This window comes from Podarcis cretensis, assembly GCF_951804945.1.
Source record: "Podarcis cretensis genome assembly, chromosome: 5".
NCBI lineage: Eukaryota > Metazoa > Chordata > Lepidosauria > Squamata > Lacertidae > Podarcis > Podarcis cretensis.
The window spans coordinates 95411698-95438240 of record NC_137174.1 but is presented as its reverse complement, the minus strand read 5'-3'; the positions used below and the strand labels follow the sequence as shown (position 1 = coordinate 95438240).

Genomic DNA, 26543 nt, shown 5'->3' with positions numbered 1-26543 from the left:
CCTCCCGTCCCCTCAGAGGAAGCGTTCGGCGATGGAGGACGGTGGCGGCGGAGGGAGCAGCAGTTGCCAGAGGCGGTCTCAGTCGGGAGGAGGGTCGGGCCCCGGCGGCGGGGACGACAAGCCGGCGGCGCTGTGGAGCAAGGACAAGAAGGACCCCAACGCCTCGGCGGCGGACAAGGAGCAGGAGCTGGTGAGCGCTGCGCCGGAGGGAGCCGAGCTGAGTCACCGCCAGGCCCCGAGCCGGGAGTTAGCGGGGACGGCCGTCGCCTCGGCGGCGCGTGACGTCGGGCCCCGATCTCGCGAGGGGGCGGGTGGGCCACATGAAGCCCCCGCAACCCCCCCTCCCCCGCGCAGTTAATTCCCTTGTGGGCAGTGATTGATAGCCAGGGAAATGTCAGTTCCGGAATGTGGGAAGAGCCGAAGGAGCATGTGCAGAGAGAGCTCTCTGGCAAGCCTACTGCTTCTGAGCATGTGCAGAGCTCCTCACAGAGGCGAGTGCTTCTGAACATGTGCGGAATGCTTTTTTTTGGGGGGGGGGTTGCCTCTGACAGCCACAGCTGGGATGTGGATTTCATCCCTCTTTCCTCCCCTCTCCAGTTTTTAGTGTGAGTGGTTTATATTGTGCTTTTACGGCTTTTTTTGTTTTGTTTTGAGCTGCCTAGAGTGACTGGGCAACAAACAAACAAACAAACTAAAAATAATTACAGTGGTACTTCGGGTTACATATGCCTCAGGTTACAGACTCCGCTAACCCAGAAATAGTACCTCGGGTTAAGAACTTTGCTTCAGGATGAAAACAGAAATCGTGCTCCGGCTGTGCGGCGGCAGCAGGAGGCCCCATTAGCTAAAGTGGAGCTTCAGGTTAAGAACAGTTTCAGGTTAAGAACGGACCTCCGGAACGAATTCAGTACTTAACCTGAGGTACCACTGTAGTGTTGTTTCCGTGGGCACTCACAACCTGGGTTTTCCTGGTATGCCAAATGAGACCACTTGCTCAGTGGAGCTAGTAGGTGAGGTAATAAAAATGCTAATGACAATAATTAGTGGTACGTATTTGGCAATACTTTGGGATGGGTTATGTCTGCCACAGTAAGAAGTGGGCTTGCCCTCCCTCTGCTGAGAATATTATGATTGGGAGGCCCTCCTTCTGTTCCTAGGGGCAGGAAGGCTATTATCTGGACATATGAACCTGAGCAGGTATGTTAAGAGTTTGGGATCTGATGGTTTCTTCCTAGGTGAGCAAAATTAAAATGGGTTAGATATGGCATTATTCCTTAATAGGAAAGGGAATTGCACAGAATTAAGACTGGTCCCTCATCTAATTTAAATGAAAGTCTCCTCAAGTTGGTAGTCAGTCTAGTCCAGTGCTGGCAACAAATCTGTTTAACAACCTTCCTAGGTGTTTCAGGCAGTCTCAGTGCTTCCTGTCACTTCCCCCCATTTTCTGAAAGTGTTCATCAGCAGTTTTGCCCAGCAGCTGAGGATCTTTTGGGCTGGGAGAAACCGAGCACCCCCTCCCACTGCATATTGCTGCAAACATCAGTTGCACTTCAGAGCAACTGAAAGGTCTAGTTGATTTTCTAGTACAGGAGGAGAACATTTTGCATGGGGGTGTTGTTCCTGGCCCCTGCACGTGTTGGTAGAGCGTGCAGAAGCTCGCCCCTGTTCTGCCCTCTTCCGGGTCCAAAAGGATCCGCACATCGTCAATTGGACATGTGCAAAATGGTCTCCAACAGTACAGGTTTTCCAAGAGGCCTGAAGTTTCACATCTTTCCTTAATTCCTTACAGTCTGAAGAAGACAAACAGTTACAGGATGAGCTGGAGATGCTTGTGGAGCGCTTGGGGGTAAGTTCCCTGTTCTTGACTGGGAGCATGTGGAAGTTAAATAGTAAAGCATTATGCTTTTCTACATCAGTAGTATAGATCCCTGTGTGGTGCAGTCACACTCTGGAAAGGTAGAGTGCATGGTGGAGTCTTCAGGCTGTGTTGGTCACAGTCCTCATTCTCCCCACTCTACCTCCACCAGTCAAAACAATTTCTCTACTCTTCTCTTCTCCCAGGCCTTTGGCTAATTAAACAATGTATGGCCTTTGAAATTGTGTGTGGGGTTTGTTTGTTTCCTAGCTGCTATATTCTGTATTTTTATGTTTTGTAAACCACCCTGTGATCCTCAGATGAAGGGTGGCATAGAAATTTAATTAATAATAATAAAAAAGAAATATACAAATTAGTAGTAGCACTGAAAATGAAGCATCACACAATAAATGCTCAGGTAAGGAACAATCTATGTAGACGTCATCAGTAGAAAAAATTAGATTTTGCTGCATGTTGAAAGCTGCAGCAAATTAAAAGGTATAATCAACCTGTTACCTACAGTTTCAGATAAGGCACCTTGTAGTCCTTAAGTGTGGTATCGTTACCAAAAAAAAAAGCTTTCCCTGGTTGCCACCTGGATCACCAGGAGAGAGTCTGATGAAGATCTCAGGGCTTGGGCAGGTTCTTAAGAAGGTTATTGGCTGCAAAAAGTTAGCTGTGTCTGTTTCCAGTAACTGTATGTGGGTTTCTGGTGGCAAAGATGTGTGTTGACCCACATTGACACTATTACATATAAAGAGGCGGTCTTGGAAGTGGTGTTTGGGTGTTGTTGTTGGATCCCCTCCCACTCCTGATAGCAACTGATTTTATTGTAGGAGCATGACACCGCTCTCTATCGACCTGCACTGGAAGAGCTACGCAGGCAGATCCGCTCTTCCACAACCTCCATGACTTCTGTACCCAAACCCCTGAAGTTTCTGCGGCCACATTATGGCAAGCTGAAGGAGATCTATGAGGCTATGGCTGCTGGGGAGAACAAGGTATGTAATATTGTTTGGCCTGAGAAAGTGTTAGATGTCATCTCAAGTCTTGCTTTCATCTCTCCCAGTGCTGCACGAGCAAATGTGGATTGCAAGTGCATTAAATTTATTTGAAAAGAAAGAAGGAAGCCCTTCTGGTATGGATTGCAAGCCCACTTCCTATCTTTGCTGTGGGAGGACTAGTATTTAGTGGAGTTGGTGCTGTTGTTTGTTCTTTGGAAAGAAGTGAACAACCTTTACCTTGCCTTAGGTATTTGGTTGGCCCCTATGGGAACAGAGTAGTGGATTAGATGCAGCTTTGGTCTGATTCAGGGAGACATATTTTGAACTGGGGAAGATGCAAATTTTAATATTGTTTTCAATTCTGCCGTTCTTCAATTTATACCAACCATATTCATGGTTCACCATATGATGCATCTCTGACACTTGCTTTCTGCCCACAGCGATTTGCCGCTGACATAATATCAGTTTTGGCCATGACAATGAGTGGAGAGCGAGAGTGTCTAAAGTACCGGCTGGTAGGATCCCAGGAACCCTTGGCCTCGTGGGGGCATGAATATGTCAGGTAAGCAACAAATTGAGATATTTGACTTTACTGAAACTCTGGGGTGTATTTTTTTTGTATTTTAATTATTATTAACTGAAACACCACCTTCTGGGTAACCCCAGGAGGCATGCATAGGGTTCCCAGGTGATCTCCCATCCAGGAACTAGGTGGACCAGCTTAGCTTCCACAGAATTGCTTCATCAAATTCTTACAGCAGCTCAGTGCTGTTTTCCATTGCCAAGCTAATATGCTTTTATCAGCTCAAAGAGTTAATTATTTAATTATAAAATTTATACATTGCTTGATTGTAAAGCACACACAAAAGCAGTCTATGAAAAGATAAGACAATAAAATCAAGATAAATTTACACTTCTTTAAAACGTACAAAAGCTAAAATGCTAAAGCAGATTAAAATTACCTGAACTTTCTAAGCATCTGGGAATCTTTTTAGCAGGTGCCAGAAAGTGTAAAATGAAGGCACCTCCTTGATCTCAATAGGCAGGGAGTTCCAAAGAGTAGGTGTCACCACACTAAACAATATTTTTTTTTACAATAATATTTTTTTATTATTGTTGCTGTTGCTATAATTTTATTGGCAGTTTTGCTTCATTTGCAAACTGCTTTGAGAACAGCTGGTCAAACGTAGGTTATAAATCCTGCCAGAAACGAGATGAACCTGCCAGAAAAGAGATGAATAAATATTGCTTCTGTTGTGACTCTTCCTGCTGTTTTTCCCTCTACAGACACTTGGCTGGTGAGGTGGCCAAGGAATGGCAAGAAATAGATGAGGCAGACAAGACCCAGAAGGACACTCTTCTGACCCTAGTGAAGGAGATTGTGCCATACAACATGGCACACAATGCAGAGCACGAGGCCTGTGACTTGCTTATGGAGATTGAGCAGATGGACATGCTGGAGGAATATATTGATGACAACGCCTATGCCAAAGTCTGCCTCTATCTGACAAGGTGAGGGAACTGTGTTGTTTGGTTCTGTGGTCAGTGTGTCTGTGAGTTTGAGTCTGAGCTGCTCCCGGGGCTAGGATGCTAGGATGGAGACTTGGGCTTAAGGAAGTTGGTGTATTCAGAACCTTCTTGTCTCCACAGACTGGTTCAACTATTAAGTGGAGGACAGCAATAGTGAGATCTAGTTCTTTGGTTTGGTACCGCAGAGGATACCTAGTATTTTAAAAAAATCTGTGGAACTAAGAAAGCCAGCCTGTTGATCTTGAGGTGTAACTGCATGAGAGGCACCTGGTATGGCAACAAATAATTAGCCAAGACCCTGTAGGATCACACAGAAGGACTTGGAAAATGGAGGGGAGCAGCCTGATGAAGAGTGGTGGGTATGGCATATTTGCAGGTATAGAGGAGGCCAGAGAAGAGCATTCTGGAAAACAGCAGCTGAGGGCTAAAAGGAGATGAGCTTGTGCAGGGTGGGAAGTGCAAAGGTTTAAGAGAGTACAAGATGGAGAGCTTTGAAAGTGGAGGTATTGTTCTGTCACTTCACAGTCAGCTGATCTTTGCATTCCAGTTTTGATTCTGACACTGCAGTGCACTTCAAACGAAGGCTGGAACCACATGGGCTAACTTGTGTTTCCAAATGCCCACCCATCTCTCTACCTTTGCAATGAATCATTTGGTAGGGGACAATTTACAGGACTAAAAGGGCAATTGGAGGAGGGGGTTTAACCCTTGCTTACCTCTTTTCCTGTGCAGTTCATTCTATTCTCTACAGTTGAGCTTCCAAGTCTCTGTTGGTGATAAAATCCCACTGGGGGTCTTGTGGAAAGGTGATGGATGGAGGCAGGGTTAAATACATTTCTCCCATTCACTGCTTCACCCTCTTGTAAATTGTGCCATCACCACCTTGCAGTGGAAAATTTACAGTTAAACAATAGGAAATGTAAGTTGGCAAATAATGTGTAGCTTTGGCCTAAGAGTGTCTGCAGAGTGAATTGATCTCTTGTCTTGGCTCACAGAACTGAAGTTCTTGTTGAATATTCACTGTGGTGTAGCTAATCCATCTTTAAGTAAAGTGTTTTATTGTCACAATTTGAACTGGGATGCCCCTTGAGTCTGGTAACACTCATAAACATGGATCTTATTTACTAGCCATTGAGATTTCTGGCTACTTCAACAATGGGTGTGTGTGTGTGATGGCAAATATTTTGCTGTGCATACAGTTACGGTGTCCCCCCGAATGTTGTAGTGTTTGCCTTCTCATCCATTACTGAGGAAAGGGTTTGCCCACCATGTTGATACCACCCAAACTTCATTATCTTCCTCCCTGTCTCTTGCAGCTGTGTTAGCTATGTCCCTGAGCCGGAAAACTCTGCCCTCCTCCGCTGTGCCCTCAGCATCTTCCGAAAATTCAATCGCTACCCAGAAGCCCTGCGCCTGGCTCTTATGCTGAATGACATGGAACTGGCAGAGAACATCTTCATCTCCTGCAAAGATGTGTATGTGGGGACCTTGTCTAGGGCTGGGTGTTGTCACAGAGGTCCAGGTTGTTGGAGGAAAAGGAGAGCAGCAAAGTAGTAAGAAGGCCAGATGCAGTGAGCAAGGCTGGTGTGGTTATTCTCACTTAAATCACAGGTCAGGGCAGGGAATGGCCTTAGAACTGATAAGCAAGGAGTGGATGAACTGCATCCCACAGGCCACATCTTGGTTTCCAAAATGTTTTCTATGACCCTACCAAAGTTTTCATTTAGTTTTTTTAATTACCTTTATTTTTTGCTGACCGCTGACATTGGTCCCCTGCTGTGATTTTGTGATGCCAAAAGGTTTTTGTGAACCTTCCCCTCAAAGTTCTTCCAGAATTTGATTTTTTAAAAATTGGCCATGACCACTTAAATTGGCCATACCTGAAAGGTCCTAGTTTAATGGTAGAGCAACTGATTTGCATGCAGAAATTCACTCGTTCCATTCCTGGCATCTCCATGATGCCTTAAATACACAGATTGCTTGCTCTACACCTGATCTATAGTTCTTTTGTTGGCTGAAATCTAGGAAGATACTAGTGAGGTTTCCGCAAGCCTTGTTATGTGAGGAATGGAATGTTGCATGCACGGTTCCTTGTGCTCATATGCTTGCATTTTCTTCACTTTACTGCAGGGTTGTTCAAAAGCAAATGGCCTTCATGCTGGGTCGCCATGGAGTCTTTCTGGAGCTAAGTGAGGATGTAGAAGAGTATGAGGATCTCACAGAAATCATGTCTAACGTCCAACTCAACAGCAACTTTCTGGCCCTGGCCAGGGAGGTGAGTGCCCTGCAGACTGCTATGAGCTCACTCTCATGGATGGATTGGATCATGAGGGGAGCAGTTGTCTCTGGTGATTTGCAGAAGACACATTTAGAATGGAGTGGATTGGTGAACATTGATTGGAAATACCAAATTTATTAGAGATGTCTGGGAATGCTTACCGAAGCAGTGAGGTTTAATTCAACAGAAAACCATGTGAAACTTTGTTTCCTTTGTCTTTTGCAAACAAAAACTGAAATTTATTGTTCTAATAATAATAATAATAATAATAATTAATGATAATAATTTGTTATTTATACCCCACCCATCTGGCTGAGTTTCCCCAGCCACTCTGGGCAGCTCCCAATCAAATGTTAAAAACAGTACAGCATTAAATATTAAAAACTTCCTTGAACAGGGCTGCCTTCAGATGTCTTTTAAAGATAGGATAGCTGCTTATTTCCTTCACAGCTGAAGGGAGGGTGTTCCACAGGGTGGGCGCCACTACCGTGAAGGCCCTCTGTCTGGTTCCCTGTAACCTCACTTCTCGCACTGAGGGAACCGCCAGAACACCCTCGGCGCTGGATCTCAGTGTCTGGGCTGGATGATGGGGGTGGAGACGCTCCTTCAGGTATACAGGACCGAGGCCGTTTAGGGCTTTAAAGGTCAGCACCAACACTTTGAATTGTGCTCGGAAACATACTGAGAGCCAATGCAGATCTCTCAGGACCGGTGTTATGTGGTCCCGGCGGCCAGTCCCAGTCTGTTCTTGAGATGAAATGCCTCTTAATTAAGAGCCAAGTGCCTCATAGGCTATTCAGTTATCCCCTGTGACTAGGGTGTGTTACTTGAGAGACTACCTTATCCCTTAAACTCCCAATAGATTGCTGTGATCTGTGGGAGAGTTTCTCCTGCAAGTTTCAAAGGTCTCAGGAGCCTGTTCCGCAGTAACTCAGTGCAGGGCTTTTAGTGTGGCTTGTTCTGTGGAATAACATTATTTGTTTTATGTTTTTAGTTATTTTCAATGTACATCACCTTGAGATGGTTGTTTAGAAAGCAGTTAATAAATTGAGGATAATAATTATGGTAATGATAATAATGCAGCATGGGCTGCAGGGTTGTGTGGGCTGGGCTGGGATACAGAAGTCAACTTCAGGGACCCAAGCTCATTAGAGGCAGAAATTTTTCTTCTCAGTCCTTTTTTACATACTTTGGTCTCTGGATTGGAGGTTTTGCTGTGGTGTCTTGGGGAGGAAGAGAAGGCTAAGGCTTGCAAGTAGGTTGCTTGCACTGCAGAGTGACTGGGGTTAAAGGACTGACAACTTGGGAGGTCAAGTGAAAGTTTGCTTCGGTGGAGTGGGGTGGGTGGGTGGAGTGGGGTGGGCTGACCTGGAGCATGGCTTCTGAAAAATGGCATACAGCCTTTTTTGCAAAATGTGTATTATGGCAACTGATTGGTCCCCAGTGGAGATGAGCTATACAGTGGTACCTTGGTTCTCAAACATAATCCATTCCAGGAGTCTGTTCAACTCCCGAAACAGTTTGAAAACCAAGGCGCAGCTTCTGATTGGCTGCAGGAGCTTCCTGCACTCAATCAGAAGCCGTGTTGGGTGTTCAGCTTCCGAAAAACATTTGCAAACCAGAACACTTCTGGGTTTGCGGCATTCAGGAGCCGATTTGTTCGGGAGCCAAGCCATTCAAGTACCAAGGTACCACTGTAATGCTTTCCTGTAAAGTTAGGAAAGCCATGTTATGATGCTGCGGCATCATATGACTAAGAAGAATAACCTCTTCTTTTCCTTCCAGCTGGACATCATGGAGCCAAAAGTGCCAGATGATATTTACAAAACTCATCTAGAAAACAACCGTAAGTGTTCTACTCAGAGCAGTGGGGTAGCCATCCAGGCAGCTTCATCAGGGTCCTGATGGCAGAACCAAAGTTTATTCAAGTTACAGTAAAGGAATTTCACTTATAAAGTAAATAAAAATAGTTTCATGCTAAGTTACATTGATGCTTTTGAATTATGGTGCTGGAGGAGACTCTTGAGAGTCCCATGGACTGCAAGAAGATCAAACCTCTCCATTCTGAAGGAAATCAGCCCTGAGTGCTCACTGGAAGGACAGATTGTGAAGCTGAGGCTCCAGTACTTTGGCCACCTCATGAGAAGAGAAGACTCCCTGGAGAAGACCCTGATGTTGGGAAAGATGGAGGGCACAAGGAGAAGGGGGCGACAGAGGACGAGATGGTTGGATAGTGTTTTTGAGGTTACCAGCATGAGTCTGACCAAGCTGCGGGGGGCAGTGGAGGACAGGAGTGCCTGGCGTTCTCTGGTCCATGGGGTCACGAAGAGTCGGACACGACTAAACGACTAAACAACAACAACAAGTTACATATCTACAGTGATACCTCAGGTTACATACGCGTCAGGCTACAGACTCTGCTAACCCAGAAAGAGTACCTCGAGTTAAGAACTTTGCTTCAGGATGAGAACAGAAATCGTGCTCCAGCAGCGTGGCGGCAGGAGGCCCCATTAGCTAAAGTGGTGCTTCAGGTTAAGAACAGTTTCAGGTTAAGAACGGACCTCCGGAACGAATTAAGTACTTAACCCGAGGTACCACTGTATTAGATTTTGAATGAAAATAAACACATTAGCATGTACTTTATATGAATAAAGTACATGCTAATGTGTATATTTTCATTTGTATACTGCTATTGTCTTTAGGCACTCAAAGCAGCTTAGATACCAATATCTATAAAATATTGAGACTGATATCTCGATCATCATAGCAATTTCTAAAATTCACACATTGTAATATGTAGCACCTATTACACGGCATCAAATCAGTGAGCTTTTATCAGAGCTAGAAGAGACCTTATGAAATAGGCATGCTTCTAAAGCTCTTAGTAGAGTGGGCCTGGCAAACTTCCCTTGGGAGCGAATTCCACCACACAGATATCACTGCTGAAATGGCTCTGTTCTTAAGTAGATGCTAACTGTAAGCAGATGGTCTGGTTGAGTTTAGCTATTGCTACTGTTCATTGAGTTTGTATCCTGCCCTTCCTCCCAAAGAAGCCCAGGATGGCAAACACACCCACAATTTAAAAAGAAAAGCAGTCTACTCTACAACAGTTTAAAACATTTAAAAGCAGATTCAGTTAAAAACATAACTTTATCCAGTGATCTTGGGGTTGTCAGGAATAGTATGATTAAGCTGCCAACAGGTGCTTGCTGTAATTTTTGCACATTTATTTTGTGACGACTGTGGGTTTGGAATAAAAAAACTTAAGAATTAACTGCAGGCAGTGGTGGCACCTGGAGCAATGTCTTGCCTGCTTAGTTCATAGGGATGAACTGGTGTTATATGTAAGAGCTGGGGTATTCCAAACTTTTCAAGGGTTGTCCACGTGCAAGGTATTATGATAGTCCAAGTTGATAAATAAGTGGTTCTGCCCGAGCTCTTAGGCTCACCAAATCACTTGTGCTTTACTTCAAAATGCTGTGTCTTGTCTTCATTGTTGCATGCAGTTTTCTATATTAATCAAGCAATCATTCAGCTAGAAAGTGTAGGTGTCTTTAATAGCTGGTGACTGCTCATCCTGCAAAAATACTGTCTTTCCTTGACTGCCACGTGAGATGAATGGGAGAAGTGTGAATGGAGCGCTGGCTGAGAGGAGGACCTGTTTGAGTAGTTTTAGGCTGACGCTGGAGTCTGTCATCCTCAACTGGCTCCCTCTTGTGCGTTCTGCTCCTTCAGGGTTTGGCGGCAGCGGCTCTCAAGTGGATTCGGCTCGCATGAACTTGGCCTCGTCCTTTGTTAATGGTTTTGTGAATGCTGCTTTTGGGCAGGACAAGCTGCTGACAGACGATGGCAACAAGTGGCTGTACAAGAACAAGGACCATGGTGAGTCAGAAGAGGAGCAGGCAGCAGCTGGTCTGCTTGGGAGAACATTGTGGGGGTGGGGGGGATGGTGATCAGAGAGCTCTCCCCTACTATTTTTCTGTGGCAAAATTTGACTGAATGACCTTCTTGACAAGGGCCTTTTGTATGTTATACTTTCTAACTTGGTGCTCTTGACCAAGGACTTCATTCCTGAGTTTTGAATTCTTTTGGCTGTTATGGGCTTGGGACATTTCGTTCATTGGTACTGGGACTGCTGCGTGTGTGACATTTGCCCAGTTAAATTGGTTGTTTCAGGCCAAACTAGGGGTGAGGGGTTTATTTTCATATTTCATTTGTGGCATCTGCATGGATGATAGGTGGCCCAGGAATTGCTTTTAATTATAAAACGATCTGGCATAAAGCAGAGGGTGGGAAGCAAATTTTTACAAAGAAGTGTGTGCATAGGTGTGGAAGCATCCCCTGCTTTCTGTCCCCATCCTCTGTCACATCAGGCACTTTACTTCCCCAGTCTGGATCTCTGAACGTGGTACATGATGGTGCCTCACACCTTTTCATTTTAAGACTTAAGACCCCTCCCCCTACTTTATATGTGAACAGGAAAGGTATAAACGAATGAGATTGCTGCTGCCTTGCCAAGATTGCTCACTCCAACCCAGGCGTGAGCCATGTTTTCCTCTGGGTTAGTTCTTCAGAGTGTGAAACCCTCACCATTTGATGTGGGGTTGGTTTGACTTTGCACAGCTGAGAGTATTTGAGTTAGATCATGTCTCATCTGAAAGACATCTTATTACTGTGCCAAGCAGTGTCTTGATGTGAAACACCTAGCTTTGAAATAAGGGCTAGTCTCTTGACCTTTAAGGCTCTTTGACTTTAACACAAGGTGTTGTCTGAAAGCCTGGAATATTTTTGGTAACTGCTATCATCTGTTAAGCAGCCTTTGCCATAGCTGCTTGCCCCTCCTAGTTGTCCTGAACCCCTTTCTTCTTCCTTCCCAGTGTAAATTTCCATAACCCCAACGAGACATGCATCCTCTCATTCTCTTATAAGAGTGTCCATCTTCACCCTAAGAAGCTTTTACATTTATTTTATAGGGATGCTGAGTGCTGCAGCCTCGCTGGGGATGATCCTGTTGTGGGATGTGGATGGGGGGCTTACACAGATTGACAAGTACCTGTACTCCTCAGAAGACTACATCAAGGTGGGTGACCTTATGCTCAGCCTGAGTGTTAACTGCTCACAGCAATCCAGTCATATCAAAATAACAAGACAGACTCTTTTTAAGAGTATAGGAAGTTTCTTTACACTGAGACCACTAGTCCATCTATCTCCGCATTGACTCTTATTATCAGGTTGGCATGTGAGGCATCCGAGTGACAGATCATCTGCCCTGATTCATCCGGGCAAGGATTATATAACTTCAGTCTTTAACATAATGCCACCATCCTGTTGGTTTAGCCCTTTTGGCTTTCTAGGTGCTTTATAGGCTTTTCATGACATTCGTTGTACTTGACAGTGCCTCCCCACTTCCTATTTTGTGTCCTATAGTCGGGGGCTCTTCTGGCTTGCGGTATCGTGAACTCTGGCGTGAGGAACGAGTGTGACCCTGCCCTTGCATTGCTCTCGGACTATGTCCTCCACAATAGCAATACCATGAGGATCGGCGCCATCTTTGGGTGAGGACCTGCCTAGGCTTCCATTTCTTTCTCCGCAGAGCATCGCATATATCATTCTAAGTGACATGGTATTCTCTTGCAGGCTGGGGTTGGCGTATGCTGGTTCCAATCGAGAAGATGTCCTGACCTTGCTGCTTCCTGTAATGGGAGATTCCAAGTCCAACATGGAGGTGAGGGAACAGCGCCACAGCCATCTGGTGCTTCGGTCAGCTGCTTGCCCAGGGGTGGATGGATGGGGCTGTGTCTTTCATGGAGTGTAGATGGCAATTAGAAGCAGAGTTTCTGTGCTCTAGCTTGGAGTTTGTCTTTGTGTGAATGGCTGAGGGCCATTTAGTTGACTCAGACTTTTATGTTGTAATATTGGGGTGTGTTCTTCCCAGAGTCCAAAACAGAATGTTGGATCTAAAAAGTAAGTAACCTAGTAAAAGCCTGTTGGTCTGTCCTATTGATAATGAGAAGGCAGGTGGACCAAGACCTCTCCAAGTGACCTTGGGAAGGAGGAGGTTCATATCTCAGTGCCCTCAGCATGTTGCCCAGCAAAATCAAATTTTGATAGGAAGTTAGTACAACTTTAAAGATGCACAGGACTCCAAAAGCATCCATGTGGAGAGTCTTCTGCTTGACTCTTGGCTTGGGAGGATTAGTGAAAAGGTTTATCCATTTCTTTAGTTTGCAGAAACACAGACCCTGAAGTGTGAATGTCATCGCAAGCCACTTAAACATGTTTGCCATGCAGTAGGCAGTGGGCAAACAATGCTCAAGGCCAACCTAGGAGTTGTGTAACCTTGAGGTTCTGAATGTCAATATATGTCAAGTCTAGGTTTGGAAGATGATCTTGCCACTCTTCTTCTCACGTGGAATGTGTCAGAGTTCTTGGCTACCTGAAAATCCCATCTGTAGTGGTTTGTTCAGGGGCACAGCAAAACTATATAAACCTTGAGGAAACCAGGGAATGTTGAACCCGTGAAATGATGTGTTTCCTAGTTTCAGCTGCTCAGTCTAGTAAAGTGTGACTAGTTTTAATGGCTGCTTCAGACCTTACCCTGATAGATTGGTGGCTATCACTTGGAAAAAGGGGAAAGTTGCCATGCATATTCTTCCCTTTGTGTGCTGCAGGAAAATATCAATGAGCAGGTGTTTCAGTGATTTGACTCTTGGGAAGTAGCACCGTTTTGCAGGAATCTGGTGGATAACTTTCACTCTGTGGTCTCCTTCAGGATGCTGCTTACAATATGCCTCTGTCAGAAGCATTATGCATCTGAATTCCAGTTACTGAGAATCATAGGTGGGGGTAGGGCTGTCCTGCTTTGGGGCTTCCCACAGGCCACTGTGAAAACAGGATGCTGTAGGCCTAGTCGAGCCAGTGGCCTGATCTAGCAGGACCTTATTGTGTTTTCCAGCTGCAAGGATTTTGGTGTGACACTATTTTTCTCCCCAGGTGGCCGGTGTGACAGCCCTGGCTTGCGGAATGATTGCTGTGGGCTCATGCAATGGAGATGTTACCTCCACCATCCTCCAAACCATCATGGAGAAATCTGAGACGGAGCTGAAGGACACTTATGCCAGATGGCTACCTCTTGGCCTAGGCTTGAACCACCTTGGTAAGCACATTCACTATGGCCAGATCTGTGGGTGTCAGGCACACACTTGTGTAGGAGGAGGAAGGTCTCTGGTCAGTATTTTGGGCTTCTCTTGAGCTGCTGTTCTGATGTTTCCTACAGGAAAGGGTGAGGCCATTGAAGCAATCCTGGCAGCACTGCAGGTCGTGTCGGAGCCTTTCCGCAGCTTTGCCAACACGCTGGTAGACATCTGTGCCTATGCAGGTGAGTCTGGGCTCAGCATTGTTCTGGCTGCTTGTGAACTGGGTGTTGGAGGCCCCAGTCCCATTTTACTTGTGGTCTTGGGTTTTTCCTCCAGGATCCGGCAATGTGCTGAAGGTGCAACAGCTTCTCCACATCTGTAGTGAACATTTTGACTCCAAAGAGAAGGAAGAAGAGAAAGAGAAGAAAGAGAAAAAGGACAAGGAGAAAAAAGAGAACTCTGCCGACATGGGGGCCCATCAGGTAGGGTAAAGGTTCCAGGTCTAAGAAAAGGTGAGAGGTCTCTCTCTCTCTCTCTCTCTCTCTCTCCCCCCCCCCCCCCCCCCCCCGTCTTGGATGCTGTGAATGGGAGAACAGGAGCTTGTGGGCAAGGCAAACATGTGGCATGTGCTGTGTGTGCAGAGGTTCCCAGGCTCAATCCCTGGCATTTTTACTCGAAACATCAAATAGCCAATGATGGGAAAGAGCCTTTGCCTGAGACCCTGGAAAGCCACTGTCTGTCAGAACTGATTCTACTTGGTTGTTCAAACAGTTTGGCCTTGGTATACGGTTGATTCCTGTGATCCCAACCTAGACAGATGGGCTGAAAGCTGCATAGACAAAGGTGATTCTGCTCCTAGGCATTGGGATTGACTGTGCAACAAGACGACAACAAAAAAATGTTGCCTTGGGTTTGTGCTTGAAATGAAACCACCAGCTTAGTGATATGTTGAGAAATGATGAAAAAATAAATCCTGAACAAATGTCATTGGTTATTTGCTTGTAGGGTTGTATAATTGTATATGCATGGTAACAATCAACACCAAAAGCTGGTCTTAAAGTGTAGTATTGGTTGTACCAGCCCAGAAGTGTGGGCCCTTGTTCCTAACTGAGGAGAAATTGCTGATAATTTGCAGCATCAGCTGGTTGCAATGTCCTCAATTATGTCCTTTCCTCATCTTGAAATCAGCACAAGGGTGCTCTTTTACTTCATGGAGTATTTGAAAGCACTTGGTCATGGTTGTAGGAATATAGGAAGCTGCATTATACTGTGTGTTGACACACACTGGCAGTGACTCCAGGATTTGAAACTGGGGATACTACCAGCCCTAGTTGGGAGATACCATAGATTGAGCTTGTATGTAAACAGGTGCTTTACCACTGAGCCATAGCCTTTCTTCAAAATAATAGCTGCTAATATTTTATTGCCCAATTGGATGGTGTTGCCTTCCTGTTTGGCGAAATGTGAGTTAATTCTGCTAGTCATGGGGAGGGCCATACGGGGCACTGTGGAATAAAGAGTCCTGAACTAAACCAATGGACGGCAATCAGCCAGAATTGGACTGACAGATTTGAGTGTAAAGTTAGTACTAGCCTGGGAAACCTTTTTTCTTTCTTACTCTCACAATAAAAAGCTCTGAGGCAGTCTTAGGGAGGCCTTGCTTGAGGAAGTTGGGATGCCACATTTAGCTTTGGGGGAAATGTGTTTCATCCATATCACAAGGTATCCTGTGGTTTCAGAATTTGTATTTCCCTCTGCAGGGCGTAGCTGTACTGGGGATTGCACTCATTGCTATGGGGGAAGAGATTGGGGCCGAGATGGCTCTGCGCACCTTCGGTCACTTGGTGAGTAGGATGGTGTGGGGGAAATGTTCTCTCCATTTGGGGGCAAAGATTGCCACTTGGGATCCAGTGTGCAGCCAGGGATCGTTCTGTGTCATTGGCCAGCCCTGCCGTAGTCTGAACTGAAAAACAGAATAAACTTGCCTGCCGTTCCAACCCCTTGTCTGAATTCCTTTATCAGTGAATGCCACAATTTTGAAATAGTTTTGCAGGACTAATGGAAAAGAGAGAAGACCTTCCAGGATTACAAGCCATATTCTTCATTTAGCCCTACAAATAAGGGATTGGTCTGCTCTTAAATTTGAGCAGCACCTACCATTAAGTCATGACAAGGGAAATACTGTTTGTTGGAAGGGTGGGGTAGAGGAGAGCCTTTTGACTAAAAAAAAAAAAAATCTGTCTTGTGTGAATAATGCAGATCAGACTAGGTCTCTGGAATGTCCCTAGTTGCCTAGGAATGTGTTGCTTCAACATGCCTTTTTTTTGGTGTTTGTGTGTAATACAGCTAGATATATTAAGTCTACCCTGAGAGAAGAATTCTGAACTGGAAATGTGTCCCTAAGGGACTGCACTGACACTGGGGAACAAAGTGAAAGTCTGTTCTATCCCGTTCATTGCCTGCAAGTTCCAAGATCTACATTCCATGTATTCCAAAACATTTCTTGGCCCTGGTTCACATCACAGTTTATACAGGCTTGCTGGGTGGTCTGCACTCTGGTGCACCACTGTAAAGAGAGGGTGACTTCAGCCAAGGAAATGCTGCTGCTGCCGCCCCTGTGAGCTGCACTGCTCCCACCCCTAGTCTGCCAGCCGTATGCAGGGTGTGAGCTGTGAACCTAAATGAACATTGCATTCCTGAGAATTTAGGAGGGGCAGGAGTTTCAGTTTGAAACTACAGTGGTGCCTCGCAAGACGAAATTAATCCGTTCCGTGAGGCTCTTCGCATAGCGGTTTTTTCGTCTTGCGAAGCAAGCCCATTGACAGATTAGCGCATTAGCGCTATTAGCGGTTTAGCGGCTTTTAGCGATCAGCTGTTAAGCGGCTTATCAGTGGATCAGCTGATAAGCGGCTTAGCGGCTTAGGAAAAGGGGGGAAAAAGGGGAAAAAACCCGCAGGAACTCGCAAGACATTTTCGTCTTGCGAAGCAAGCCCATAGGGAAATTCGTTTTGCGAAGCGCCTCCAAAACGGAAAACCCTTTTGTCTAGCGGGTTTTCCGTCTTGCGAGGCGTTCGTCTTGCGGGGCACCACTGTACAAAGCTTTGCACTAACACATGTTGTTTTAGGGTTTGTTGAGACTTTAGCTTTGCTTTCTCTGTGGATAAACTGGGTGGTTGCTACATATTGTCTGTGTGAAGCCCTTCTGCTAAGAGTTTGGAGTTACTTTTTGTTACTCTGGCAGCTGGTGGATGCTCTGATGCCTCTTGGACTGCTGCTGCAACCCTCAGAAGAGCTGCATTTTTGTCTCTGGTTGCGTGTGTCAGAGTGTGCGTAGTGCTCTGCAATCCTGGCCTCACCTTCTCTTCCTTCTACAGTTGCGGTATGGGGAACCCACTCTTCGCCGAGCTGTCCCCTTAGCCCTGGCCCTCATCTCTGTCTCTAACCCCCGCCTCAACATACTTGACACCCTCAGCAAGTTTTCCCACGATGCTGACCCAGAAGTGTCCTACAACTCTATCTTTGCCATGGGCATGGTAGGCAGTGGTAAGCACGTTCAGAATCTTGGGTGACTGTGCAGGCCATGGGCCAATGAGGAATCCCTGCAGTTGGTCTGAAATGCCTTCTGACGATCCAGAATGCTCTGGTGTTTAGAATACAGCATTGACAAGTGCAGAGGAGAGGTTGGATTCATGCAGGCACAGTCTCCAGTTGCTTGGGGGAAAGCCCTGGAGAGGAGGGAATTTAGGTGGCTATAGGGAGGTGGGGACTTTCAGTCTTGGCAACTGATCCATGGGGCAAGACCTACCAGGGAGGAACCACTGTGTTCATTAGGCATGACAACCCGCCTAGTCTGTGCAGATTGTGTTCTTGCTGATAAAGAGTTAACTCCAACTTTGAATGGTGTGATTTACTGTTGGCTCGCTTCTGACACAGTGTTAAGTCTATTTAGGAGAAAGCGAGAGAAAGTATTTTGTGGCAGTTTAAAAACCCAAGAATTTATTTTGGCTCGGCATCATAGGAAGCTGCTGTACACGTGGTCAGACCATTGGCCTACCTGGCTTGGTCTTGTCTGCTCTGACTGGCAGTGACTCTGCAGGGTTTCAGGTGGGGGTCTCTCCTGGCCATACCTGCAGATGCTGGGCTCTTGCATGCGAAAACAAACTAAAATGAAAACTGAAAATATGTGGACCACAGTGCCCCTCTATACATTCACTTCCGTTTTTCTTCTCCCCCATTAAGCATGAGTTAAAATATGTGCAATAACAAAGCTAAAATCTTTTGGATCTTTCTGCGATGGGAGATTAAGGGCTGTACCACCCTGCAGGCTCCTTTACATGCCCTAAGTTGCACTCCCTGTGGAACCTCCCTGTTCATACCTTTTCATTTTGTCTAGTGGTAGGGGGAATCCCCATTGTTCGCAACAGCAGTCCCCTGTCCTACCCAGAAAGTGATTGTGGGAGCTTGGCCTTTTTCGGTTTAGTTGCTTCCTGATCCCTCCTTTCCGGACCCCACAGGTACCAATAATGCCCGCTTGGCTGCGATGCTTCGACAGTTGGCACAATATCATGCCAAGGATCCCAATAACCTCTTCATGGTGCGGTTGGCCCAGGTAAGTGGCTCAGCTTAAACTCTGCCCCAAGCTAGTGGATAGCATTGCTAACTTTAGAGTTGTTAAACAGCTAGATGAATATACCAAATATTATTATTAGGCTGTATCTGTGATTAACATTCTCAGCAGAAATAGTGACTTTTGATGAGACCTGAAATTTAGCATAGGTGGGTTTTTGCTCTGCTTTTGTACTGTGCCACTATTCCTAGGCAGAGATTTCACAGCAGCAGGACTATGTTAGGGTTGCTAATGGGCTTGCTTTGAAGTACGGCTGCAGGGTTTTGCAGCAGTGGCAGAAGGGGGGCTGCAGAGGTGTGTGTTCAGGGATGTCTGTATGGGATTGTTGTGTGTTTTGCTGTGCTGATGTTCATCCCCCTTGGTGTGCTTCCATCCCCACTAAATATTACCAGAAGACAGATGCATTTTTTTTCCTCAGAGGAGAGAAATGTATTTGAAAATCCCCCCATCTCAGTTTTGCCTCCATCCTGTTATTTTCCGAATAATATTTTTCCAATGCTGTCAGTGCCCATGGCATTTTAAAGAGTAACTGCAAGAAAAGGCAGTAAAATAATAATAATGCATCGAGGCAGTCTGTGACTTGTAAAAGATTGGGCAGATTTACAGTATTTTTGCACTGTGTAATCTGTTTATGTTCATAATTGGATGGAGCAAGGGGCTATGCAGAGCACCAAAGCCCCTGCTCTGAATCCTGGCGACCATATTCAGCTACACCCTTCAGTCTTTCAAGATTTCCACAAGCATTGCCCATGCATCAAGCACTTACAGGATCATGATGCATTTGCAACCCTGAATGGGAGTTTAGGGGGATGTATAGAAAAGAGCAATTAGAACTCAAGCAGCTTATCATCTTTCTGAGAAAGAAATGGGATTTGGGACTTTGTAAAAATAATAATAATGATGATGCACTATAGTACCGCATGGAAGCTTTTCAGTCTGTGAAAATTATTTGGAGTCTTGGGACTTGCATTTCCAAACAGTCCCTGCTGTGACCTGTATGTCTGTCATTGTGAGGAGGGTTGTCTTCCTGTAGAAGGAAGGAAAGCAAGAAGAGAGGGTGGAGGGAAAGGGAGCAGGTTTGCAAGGGTTGATGAAGCACCACCACCGGGTACTTGGAGCAGATCTATGGTAGCAATTTGGAATGATAATGCATACACGCTGCTGACTTCTTACACTCCTCACATAGTGACAACAAGTCCCGAATAGCCAAATGTTTGGTGTTTATTAAATGTTAGGTTTATATCCCACATTTCAGTTGAATGAACCTCAAGACTGCTTGCGAGTGGTCCTTTGGTCCCAGCCATGGATTTCCCCATCACCAATATATTTTCTGCTTGCTATGCAGGGCCTGACACACCTTGGGAAAGGGACCCTCACTCTCTGTCCTTACCACAGTGATCGGCAGCTCATGAGCCAGGTGGCCGTGGCAGGCTTGTTGACTGTGCTGGTGTCCTTCCTTGATGTCCGTAACAGTAAGTATTGGCCCCTGGAGTTGGGGAGTATAATTGGCTGGCCCCTCTAATGGTGAACTCTGGAATTAATTACTTTTCAGTGGTTAAGAGACTATTTCATTTTTACTGGAGGCAGGTGCCATCATTAAATGTTTTTGGCCCCTGTTTGCAGCCATCATTCAGATGTGAACAGTTGAGAGTAACTGGAGGAGTTCTAAGTGTCTAATTCTGGAACTCCTTTCCCCTAGAGATCCACATAGCTTCAAGGGAGAAGCTTTGGTACACAAGATCCTTAATTCAGTGCTCCTAGAATTCTCCTTTCTCTTTAGCCTGAGATGTTGGAGAGCTTTCGTAAGTCAGGCTTGACAGTTATCCAGTTCGGTGGGTCATTGTTCTGACATACATAAAGGATTCCTTCATATGTGTCTGAGCCTAGGCTTCTGGGCCATGATCCTGCTTCGGTTTTGTACTGGAGTATAGATGACAAAGTGCAAAATTCATGTACCCAGTGGCAGTAGAGAATAGCACATGCACATTTAAATTGCCACTTGGAAAAAGACAGAGAAATATGGTAAGTGCTCTCCTTTGTCTTTTGCTGAGAAGAGCTTGCTTGGCTGATGAGGACCATGTCCTTTTTGTGTTCTAGTTAAATAAAAAGTGAGAAAGTGCTGTTGATGATCAAAGGAAGATAATGATATTTCTGTTCTATATTACTGTGCATCAAAATGGTGGCTGAATCAAAAGACAGACAAGATTTTTTTTTTTAATGTGGTTCATTGATCCCTTGAATTCTGTCTCTGCCTTCTACTGGTGAACAGATTTAATCAAGTATGAGGGCACCTTTGGATTGGATAAGGGAAACTTCCTTAGTGGACCAGTCTCTGCAGGCCTTGACTTATGTTTTCCTTTCTCTCCTAGTAATTTTGGGGAAGTCCCACTATGTACTGTATGGCCTTGTGGCTGCCATGCAGCCACGCATGCTTGTGACCTTTGACGAGGAGTTGCGCCCCCTGCCAGTGTCTGTGAGAGTGGGGCAGGTAAGTAGGCTCTGAATAGTAGCTGGGAGGGTCCCTGCTTTGCTTGGGGATCCCATGGGGACTTTGGCTGTTCATGGGTTACTATGGGTAGCCTTAGTGGAGAATGGGGATCTGGGGCTCTTTTTGTTTCCTGGCTTCCCTGAAGGCTTGAGGACCAGAGGGTTGGGGAAACAACTTTCCTGTTCACTAGCACTAACCTCTGGCCTTCCTCTCAGGCGGTGGATGTGGTAGGCCAGGCAGGCAAACCGAAGACTATCACTGGCTTCCAGACCCACACAACACCAGTGCTGCTGGCCCATGGTGAGCGGGCAGAGCTGGCCACAGAGGAGCACTTGCCAGTGACACCCATCCTGGAGGGCTTTGTTATTCTTCGCAAGAATCCCAACTATGATGTCTGAATTGCCTGAGGTTTTGGGGTGGGGTGGGAGTGGGGAGTAGGATGCGGCACTGTGAGGAGGGACTAGCCTCCTCCATCTTTTTTGTTACAGAAGGAGCTCTTCTTAGGAAAATAAATTGACTGGAGTTAATTTGGCTTCCCGTTTGTTCTGTTCTGATCTTCCTATCTGTAGAACGGAGGTAACCAGAAATCCCTTGGCCTTTACGTAGGAATAGGGAAGGTAGACTGTAAACTGGTTGGGCTGTGCACAGGGCTGCCTGTAGTCTCCCAGGAGCAGCTGCAACCTGGACACTGTTATTAAGAGGTTTGTGTAGCTGACATCTATCATCGATGACTGAACAAAGTGTCTCATCTTCATCACTACACTTGAAAAGGGCAAGGAGAACTTGGGTGGTTTTTTCACAGATGGAAAACTATTTGGTGAACATTGTAATGCTTGAAAAGAAAGGATTTCCTCGAGAACACAGGCTACAGAGGTCTATAGATTACAACAAAACTGGGCAGAGGGCTGAAGGCCCCTCGCCATTGGAAGATTCCAAGTCTTATCTGTGTCCTATCCTGTCCCCCTGCTTTGATTACAGGGTCAGTCCACATTGCCAGCATGCCTTCTAGCTTGGTGGTAAGTGCAGGTATTTAAAAATGCAAGACTTGCAGAAATTGTTCTGCTGTGGCTCCCACACTACCCAGTATTAATTCACAGAATATTGTCAGATCCAGACCAATAAAGTGGCTGCATTTCTCTAGTAAAGAAAGGCAGCAGTTGAAGCGAAGGATGCAGTTTTTCAGTCATTTTGTTTTCTAACATGAATAATCAAAGAGATACAGAATGGCAGAATCACATTTCCAACCACAGAAAGGTATTTGGGGCTGAGGATCAGGAAGAAACAAGGGGAGACCATGTATGGGCGAGCTAGTAAACTGCTGTAATCTTTTGTGTGCTACATAGAAACTCAAGGGAAACTTGATTTGAAAGTCATATGGTGCTGCTGTCCTATCTTACATTTTTACAGAATCAGATGAAGTAGATTTGCCTGAAGAAATGTTTCTACTCAAAATGTGCTGGACTACAGCAGGGCTCCTGAGCACAAAGCCTAAAGGTCTTGCCTGGCCCTTGGTTGCCTCTGTAGCTTATGGCATCCCCATCTCCACATTAATTCATCAGAGAAGTGTTGAGGGGCTGATTTGGCATCGGCTTGTCCCAGCATTAGCAGCACAGGTGTCAAAATGAGGGCAGAGTGCTGTGGGTGGAAGCTGGCATCTTGGGAGGCTGATAAAGGCAAGATGATGCAAGATGGCACATCACATAAATACTTCTGTGCCCCCTGGACATTGGTTAGATGTGTGTTGGGTCCTCCAGCCCCTCTGAGGTTGAGACAGATGCAGTTTCTGAGTCTACAAGCATCATATAGCCATTTATAAAACTAATTTGGTGAGTTAGTTTTAAACAGATTGGCCAAACTTGGCCCTCCAGATGTTTTGGGACTACAACTCGCATCATCCCTAGCTAACAGGACCAGTGGTTTGGCCATGTCTGGATTAGACAATGTAAATGGGTGGATACCACCACATCTTTGAGAATACCATAGTTTAACTGCACCATGTGAAGAAGTACTTCCTTCGTCTGTCCTGCATCTCCCACCATTCTGCTGTATTGGATTCTAGCTTTGGAAGAGGGAGAAAAACCTACTTTCTCCATGCTATACGCTTCTATCGTGTCTCCCCCTCCCTTGCCTTTTTTTCTAAACAAAATAGCCCCCAAATGTTTTAAGTTCTCCTTGCAGGGGAAGTTGCTGCACAGCTTGTGAGTATTTTGGTTGTTCTTCCCTGCAACCTTTCCAGCTCTGCATCTTTCAAATTTAATTTGTTGTAGATTCATTTGATCAGGGAATACTATTTAAAACATGTATATATATCCCATTGTGGCTGTAAGTACTTTTCAGAAATCGCAATAGGATGCATTGCACCATTCTCCTAAATAGCCAAATTGTACCTTTATTTCACTATTAGAAATACACCAACTGAGGCATTTTTTTTTATAGCTGTAGGTCACAAGATAAGTCATCCTTGCTAACCACACAGCATTGTACTGATTAGAAAGTAAGCAGATGGAATCTCCTCTGTTATTCCCCTCATAGCTGTGGGGCTGGGGGACTTATTTCTGCTTCCTTTCCTTAAATCCTGATACTAACTATCTCAGTGCTATTATATATCTTGGGTGTCTACATTTCTTTTTTTCGTTTTTTAAAAAGTAAATTCAGGAGGACATCATGCCAAGGCTTAAAAATCACTTGCTATATAGCAATGCATGAGCCAGACATTCAGGGTGTAAGAAACCATATGTCGGGACAATTAAATGGTAGACACTCATTTTTTTGGGACCCTGGGGCGAGCTTATTCAGATTTACAGTCCACTGGCCAGGGAGGTGAAAAGAGGAGCAGGCAGTGCCTTATGAAGGCTCTTGATCCATAACTGCTAGAAATCTTACTTATTCCTTGTCTTTTGTTTGAAGAGTTCACCAGCCCGTCTGTATATTCTGAAATAGCCTGTGTTTTCTGTTTATCTCAGCTCTTAGGGGTCCTAATGCTGGTGAGTTTTCTTGAGTGTCTGTATACTGCAGCTTAGGTGATGAGTTCAGATCTTTTGCAAGAGCAATCTCTGGCAGCACTGCTAACAGGGAGGAAAGGAATGGTAGAAAAAAAGATACAAAGGTGGCAGAAAGAAAAGTCACATCTACTTCTGACGCTGCCTACCCGGCCCCTGTGGAAATGTGAACCCTCTATAGAAAAACCCCCCACCCCTCATGTTGTGAATGACAAAGGAGGAGTTTTTAGTGGTTGGGGACAGAACACAAACCTTACAAATTAAAAGGGAACAGAAAGGCACAGCAGAGGAGTGGGTTTCATATCTGACTCTGGGCTGTTTTTTGCAGAGGTAGTATGGGTGGCTGAAGGGAAGAAAAGGGATTTACGTGAGTCAGTGCTACAGGAAAGACTAACCGTCCCTCCTGACTTGAACACTGGGTGATGGTGAACAAGCATGATCTCATATGAAAGGAACACTTTAGCTCATTCATACTCAGGCTCATTTTGTGAGAGGATGGTGGGGTGAGATGACTACTGCAGAGAGTCTGCATAATTATCTGTCACCATAAGCAACACTTAACAATTATCTTGCTTGCTGACTAACCAACAGTGTGATTTTGTAGCATCTCTTGACAATTGGATTCAACTGCTGATCAAAGCCAGAATTCAATACGGATGTACTATGTTATTTAAAAAGTGTCCTTTCTGACTCTAGCTTGTTCAAATTCCAGAAGTGTCTAAAAGAACATTTGATGACTTTGGGTTCAGGCAGGTTCATGGCCTTTCCTTTCCTCTGCGTACAAACCTACGTCCAAGAGAGGGCACTTTTCAACATCTGCAAGCAAAGGCCAGCATAATATCTGCAGGGCACTTTCAGTTGATGTTTTTCATTACTGTCTGTTTCATTATGCCATTTTGACAGGTAGGTAGATTTTTCATATGGAACTCTCAATTATTATTTTTAAACCAACATAGTCATACATAGGATCTTCATCCAATCTTGTGGTCTTGGGTCAGTCAATCACCATGCAGTTTATTATTAGTTGGAGCTTAGTCCTTTTGAGCCTAAGTCATAGAGGTAAGTTGAGGGAAAAGTGAGGAAATGCCCCTTGAGATGATGTGTTTTTGAATAGGGCCAGGGACAGGTGGGAGAGGAACAAACTGATTTAGAAAGAAGCAATATTTGGAGGGAAGGTGTTAAGTGTGAACAGTTGGAAACAGAAGGAGATGGCCGCTCAGTCAGCATGCACTCAAGCCATTTAGAACTTTAGAAGTAATGACCAGCATGAATTAAGCTCATTTACAAACTGCCAACCAATGAGTGCAGCTGCTGTAGAGAGCCAGTGTGGTGTAGTGGTTAAGAGCGGTAGTCACGTAATCTGGGGAACTGGGTTCGCGTCTCCGCTCCTCCACATGCAGCTGCTGGGTGACCTTGGGCCAGTCACACTTCTCTGAAGTCTCTCAGCCCCACTCACCTCACAGAGTGTTTGTTGTGGGGGAGGAAGGGAAAGGAGAATGTTAGCCGCTTTGAGACTCCTTAAAGGGAGTGAAAGGCGGGATATCAAATCCAAACTCTTCTTCTTCTGCTGTAAGATAGGTATAATGAGCTCCCGTGCCCAAGCACCCACTTGCACCCTTGCTGCCACATTCTGTGCCAACTGAAGTTTTGAGACACACTTCAGAGGCATGCTCTATATGTTTTTGTCATCCAAGACCTGCAATCTGGGAGCAGAGTGCCTCTGAACCTGGAAGTTCAATTTAGCTCTTGTGGGTTAAACTTGATACAAAGGTGCCATGAGGAAATCCAGAGGCGGAGTGGAGGCTGTAAGGGAAGGGCAGGGACCACCGGCAGGGGCCTTACAGAATGTCAGTCAATCACTAGCTGGGAACGTCGCATTCTGAACCAGGTGGAAGAGAAGAATGAGCAGACGCCGCCCCTGGAAGCCTGAAGCCACCAGCACCTCCTGTTACTGCGTATGCTGGTAGGGCTAGTCCTAATGGAACACCGGTATATTTAGTATAATAATTATTGTGCATTTATTTATATCGCAGCTTTCCCCCAACAGGGTCTCGAGGCGGCGTGCAAATAAAATAGGAACAGCTAAAAACTTAAGGAGAAAAAATGATTAAAAACAACAAAGTATTAATAGAATAAAAACATTATTGCGCTCCGAAATTATTGTTGTATGTGTGTGTTTATAATATACATATGTACAAACACACTTATCTATATTGATTTCCCTGTGCTTATTCATGAAGAAGAGCGAGGAAACTACTCCGGGCCCGATCCCCTCCCCCACCACCCACACGTGTCACGAGCCATAGAGTGGCACCGGGCGGCGGCAAGAAGGCTTTTCGACAAGGAAAGGGGAAACGGAAGCTCCTCTCCCCGCCACGTGACGCAGGTGCGCGCGCCGGCCGGCCAGCCCGCCCGCCTGCCTGCCTCGCGTGGAGGTCACGTGCCCAAGAGGCCGCGCCGGCCGCGCGGGGGTCACCTGACCGCCTCTTTTCTTTCTCTCCCCTTCGTCCCCCAATACCAGAGCATGGCGCGAGCCACGTGACGAAGGCGGGGCGGCAGCTCACCCCACCCCCTCCCAATTCGCCCCACCTCCCTCCCTTCCCCCTGAGAGGCTTCAGGCGAGCCC

The 26543-nt window shown here is 45.7% G+C and overlaps 1 protein-coding gene across 1 annotated transcript; it reads left to right on the top strand.

Moving 5' to 3' along the window:
- Positions 1-21445, top strand: PSMD2 (proteasome 26S subunit ubiquitin receptor, non-ATPase 2). Its single transcript, XM_079977747.1, has 21 exons — positions 1-190; positions 1790-1846; positions 2692-2856; positions 3300-3421; positions 4147-4371; positions 5706-5864; positions 6520-6664; positions 8453-8513; positions 10403-10549; positions 11641-11747; positions 12095-12222; positions 12305-12392; positions 13661-13823; positions 13944-14045; positions 14140-14285; positions 15564-15647; positions 17178-17346; positions 18318-18412; positions 19776-19902; positions 20800-20918; positions 21134-21445. Exons 1-21 carry the CDS (start codon positions 32-34, stop codon positions 21314-21316), a joined length of 2751 nt encoding a protein of 916 aa, XP_079833873.1. The 5' UTR covers positions 1-31; the 3' UTR covers positions 21317-21445.
- The last annotated feature ends 5098 nt before the right edge of the window (positions 21446-26543 follow it).